Source organism: Engraulis encrasicolus, chromosome 4 (genome assembly GCF_034702125.1).
Source record: "Engraulis encrasicolus isolate BLACKSEA-1 chromosome 4, IST_EnEncr_1.0, whole genome shotgun sequence".
Classification (NCBI taxonomy): domain Eukaryota; kingdom Metazoa; phylum Chordata; class Actinopteri; order Clupeiformes; family Engraulidae; genus Engraulis; species Engraulis encrasicolus.
The window spans coordinates 35,444,019-35,449,018 of record NC_085860.1 but is presented as its reverse complement, the minus strand read 5'-3'; the positions used below and the strand labels follow the sequence as shown (position 1 = coordinate 35,449,018).

Here is a 5,000-nt window from a genome sequence, read left to right as displayed (position 1 = left end):
ATTAATGAACTTTCCCAAACTTTATAAGCTAAAACTGCACCCATCATACTTAGAGGGGCAGGTTGTGTTTCTGTATTTTAAATGACAGTCAATTTCACTTCTCATCTGTGGAATGTTTGTAGAAAGAGGAAAATGGATGAAATGTGTTGCTTCAGCTAACCATCAATCAAACCCTTTCAGATGGACACACTGAAATAAAATAGTTTCAGAATTGGTAGTCTAATGTGACCCACTGTCTCCTACACCATTGCAGTCACTCACCGGCAGGCTTGAGGATCACACCATCAATGTTGACATCCACCACCCTGCTGACCATGATGCCGGACTCGTAACCTGGCTCCTTCAATCCTGCGCCAGTGGGGCACAAAGAGACAGAATACAAGGTCAAACCTGGTGGCCATTTTGATTGTTTTGCTAATTCCCAAAATTGACATTCACATTGGCCATTTCACTTCGGCTCGGCTCTGTCATGCATCGGTGAGGTAAAATACAAGAGGTCATGGTCAAACAGGGCAGTTATTTTGCCTCTTTGTGATCAATTCATCCTGTACACAGCACCAATTTGTCGACCGTGCTCCTGGTCTCGTAATTTCGCTCCTCTAACCCAACACCAGTGGAGCCAAAAAAAATGTAGACAACACAAGGCCAAACATGGTCACCACTTTGTTTTTTTAAGCATTCCAACTCATGTTCACATCGACCACCTCCCTGACCGTGCTCCTGGTGACATCATTTGGAACCTTCAACCCAACATGAGTGGGGCTAAACAATGTTGGCAACATAAGGTCAAAACTTTGTGTTTTTTCATTCTTAAAACAGGAAGAAGGGCACACTGTACACACACAAGGGTGTAATGGCTGTTAGGGCACTCATTTGTCTCCAGGTAAGATCCGGGGGGAGAAAGAGCCCTGTTCTGCCGTCACAAGGCCAAATATGGCACACATTTTCTGTGTTTTCCTCAAGGCAGGGCACACTAGGGTGACACAGCTGTAATAGCTGTAATTTGTCGCTAGGTCAGAGAACCAGACAGAGAGAGGGAACAGAGTGAGAGAGAGAGAGAGAGAGAGAAAGAGATAGAGAGATACATCGAAAGAAGCAGGGGTAGAAGTGAGAGAAACATACATATTCTCTCTCTTTCTCTCTCTTTCTCTCTCTCTCTCTCTCTCTCTCTCTCTCTCTCTCGCCATGTCCGCCTCCAGGGCTGCTGTGCTCGGTGAGGTGTAACAGAAGGGACCCAGAGAAGAGGGAGAGGAACACGGGAGGCAGCGCAGCGCAGAGCAGCAACGGCAGCGGCAGCACGGTGCAGCGCGAGCGAGCAGAAATTGGCAGAGATGGTCATGTTCGAAAGGAATGTGTCTGTGGAGACCGAGCACTTCTGCGCCTGCGTCTCTGCTTTTTCGATTAATGTCAAGAAATTTGATGAAACAAGAACGACTGGGCCTCTCGTGTTTCTTGGCAGGGAGACGAGCATTTGTCCCACAAGAGCATAGTGTCTAAAAGCGAGAGAGAGAGAGAGAGAGAGAGAGAGAGAGAGAGAGAGCTAAGGGAGAGAAAGCAAGGGTAAGGGAGAGATGCTCGGATTGATCTTGTTGAAGTATAAGCCAGATGGAAGCAGCCAACCTGCGTATAGGTATCTCTGTGTGTGTGTGTGTGTGTGTGTGTGTGTGTGTGTGTGTGTGTGTGTGTGTGTGTGTGTGTGTGTGTGTGTGTGTGTGTGTGTGTGTGTGTGTGTGTGTGTGTGTGTGTGTGTGTGTGTGTGTGTGTGTATGTGTGTGTGCGTGTGCGTGTGTGTGTGTGAGGGTATTTGTGTTAGACTACATGGGCAATAAGTGTGATCTCTATAAAGTCCTTTCAACATCTTATTTAATGATTACATGTTCTCCTGGAGAGAGATCTAAGGCAATGTATGCTTTTGGACAGTTTGTGTGTGTGTGTGTGTGTGTGTGTGTGTGTGTGTGTGTGTGTGTGTGTGTGTGTGTGTGTGTGTGTGTGTGTGTGTGTGTGTGTGTGTGTGTGTGTGTGTGTATGTGCGTGCGTGCGTGCATGTGTGTGTGTGTGCGTGCGTGCGTGCGTGCGTGCGTGTGTGTGTCTTACGGTCTGGCTGTGTGCAAGTGTGTCTGTGCATAACTCACTGTTTGGGTATGGGGCGGTGAATATGTAGATATCATTGTCCAGACTGCGCTTGTAAAAGCTAGACTCGTAGGTCACACTCAAGTCTTCGCCAGCACTGAAACACATGATGTGACACACACACACACACACACATACACACACACACGCACACACACAAACACAGAGAGAGAGAGAGAGAGAGAGAGAGAGAGAGGGAGAGAGAGAGAGAGAGAGAGAGAGAGAGAGAGAGAGAGAGAGAGAGAGAGAGAGAGAGAGAGACAGAGAGAGAGAGAGAGAGAGAGGAGTGTCGATCCAAGAACAAATCAAACAGAAATAGATGGTAATATACAGTGGTGCAGTTTCAGTGTGATTTAGCATGGAAAGCCGTACAGCTGCGAGCCTGGGCGAAGGCTGGCTTTCATAAGCAAAATACACAATGCATTATTCAAAGGCATAAATTGGACATTTAAAACTGATGAAGTACCAATTTTATGGAGCTCCCCAGACACGTAAAGATGCCTAAAATACAGACTTAACTTTCAAACGGCCCCGCGCCGCAGCCCGCCCCCGAAAGACAAAACCAAACAACTCTGACGGCACATGTGTCTGGGTTCTTCTCCCCTACTGTTTTACGTGTGTGTGTAATGCCTTTCATTCCGAACACAGTCGACTCGACTCAAAACACAGTCGCTCAGACGGTCGTGGGGAATTTAGGAGGATCGGGAAAGGGCGAAGGACGGGGAAGGGGGTAGGAGTGGGGTGCGGGGTAGCGATTGAGTAAATAGATTGTACCTCTTTGGGTAGACGCGCGTGATCCCTCCATCTGTAACCACGAACTGGGCCAAGACGCCATCTCTGCGAATCAGACACGGTTATTATATATGAGAAGCCATTCCTGTCCTGCACCTGCACTATGCACTATGCTCCCTACTACACATGCTGTCTTTATGCTGAGGGGACTATGGCAAGACTATGCAGAAGATTCCTAACAGATATACTGTACAAGAGGGGGTGTGCAAACCTACACACACAAACACACACCTACACACATGCAGACACAGCAATAGACATACAGAGACAAACACAAAGAGACACAGTCACACGCAGACTTTTGTGCCTTCAGAAAAAGAGAAAAGACAGGTAACAGGAAACAGAGAAGGTAAAAGACAAACAAAGGAGAGAGTGAGACACATAGAATGACAGACAGAAAGACACAGAGATCATATTACAGATACAGATGGACAGATAGAGAGAGAGGGGGGGGAGAGGAGAAGAGAGGAAAAGAGACAAGAGCAAGAGGGAGATAACGTGAGAGACAGGGACTGCGAGGAAAAAGGGGGTCAGAGTCCGGAAGAGGGGACTAGGAGGGGGCTGAGATGTGGAGAGATGTTGTCCAGTTTTCCATTCTCTCAGAGCAGAGCACAGCAGAGCAGAGAAGAGCAGGCAGAGATGCCGCAAGCTCTACTTGGCTGGTGACTTCTGCACACACACACACACACACACACCCACGCATGCACACGCGCGCAGGCACACACGCACGCCTGCACGCGCGCACGCACGCACGCACGCACGCACACACACACACACACACACTGGAGCACCACTATTGCTCTACTCTGGCAGGCTTCCTGAGGGCCTCAGTAACCCCAAGGCCCCCTAATACACACACAGGCACATACGCACCGAGGCACAAACGGATGCACACACACACACACCATGGATAAATGCACACACATAAGCACACAAACACACGCACGCACACACACGCACACACACACACACTGGCATAAACGCACTCACACATGCACACACACAAACTCACTCATGTAGACAAACATTCACACACACACAGACACAAACACACAGACACACAGACACACACACACACACACACACACACACACACACACACACACACACACACACACACACACACACACACTCACACACACACACACACACGCACGCACACACACACACACACACACACACACACACACACACACACACACACACACACAGAGTCACAAACACGCACACTCACACATAGAGTCACAAACACTCACACTCACCCACACACTCTGCACTCCACACATAAGTGATGCATGCTGTTTGGATTGGGTTGTGTTTACTGAATGGACACCATAGGGGCTGCTGGGAGCGAGCTCGGGGACCGGCTGCCCTGAGTTATGCTTTCTACTTGAGACCACGAACAGGAGACTTCCGTTGGTTCCACTGGTCAAAAACGGAGCCAAAACACTGAATTAAGGCCAGTGTAGTAGTTTGGGTTTGTACAGTACTGTGTGTGTGTGTGTGTGTGTGTGTGTGTGTGTGTGTGTGTGTGTGTGTGTGTGTGTGTGTGTGTGTGTGTGTGTGTGTGTGTGTGTGTGTGTGTGTGTGTGTGTGTGTGTGTGTGTGTGTGTGTGTGTGTGTGTCCATCCAGGCGAGGGTTTGTTCGAGGAGGGGATGTGTGTCTGTAAGTGTTTGTATAAACACACAGAGCATATTGTAAGAAACAGACACGGCTTCTTTTGGAAGCCGCGGGGTCCTCGGAGAGATGGTTGCTATTGCCATAATCCATGCTTGTAACTGGACCACAGATAAAAAGCCAGTGCGGTCAGTTGGTTCCAAGTTCGCGGTGTGTGCGTGTGTGTGTGTGTGTGTGTGTGTGTGTGTGTGTGTGTGCGTGTGTGTGTGTGTGTGTGTGTGTGTGTGTGTGTGTGTGTGTGTGTGTGTGTGTGTGTGTGCATGTGCGTGCATGTGTGTGTGTGTGCGTGCTTGCGTGCGTGTGTGTGAGTGCATGCGTGTGTGTGTATGTGTGTGCAGCACAAAACTTACAGAGTCTGTTCACTCCACAGCTTAACCAGTTCTGCAGTGAGGCCAGCATC

At 48.8% G+C, this 5,000-nt stretch overlaps 1 protein-coding gene across 1 annotated transcript in view; it reads right to left on the bottom strand.

Annotated features, from left to right (window-relative positions):
- The window catches only part of LOC134447700 (voltage-dependent calcium channel subunit alpha-2/delta-1), a 172,408-nt gene that overhangs the window by 13,268 nt on the left and 154,140 nt on the right, over positions 1-5,000 (bottom strand). Inside the window, exons 25-28 of the mRNA XM_063197294.1 lie at positions 4,951-5,000; positions 2,905-2,967; positions 2,133-2,227; positions 262-333 (exon numbers count right to left, since the gene is read on the bottom strand). The exon at positions 4,951-5,000 is cut by the window's right edge and continues 32 nt beyond it. Coding sequence (XP_063053364.1) covers positions 262-333; positions 2,133-2,227; positions 2,905-2,967; positions 4,951-5,000 — 280 coding nt within the window. The remainder of the gene's footprint in view (positions 1-261; positions 334-2,132; positions 2,228-2,904; positions 2,968-4,950) is intronic.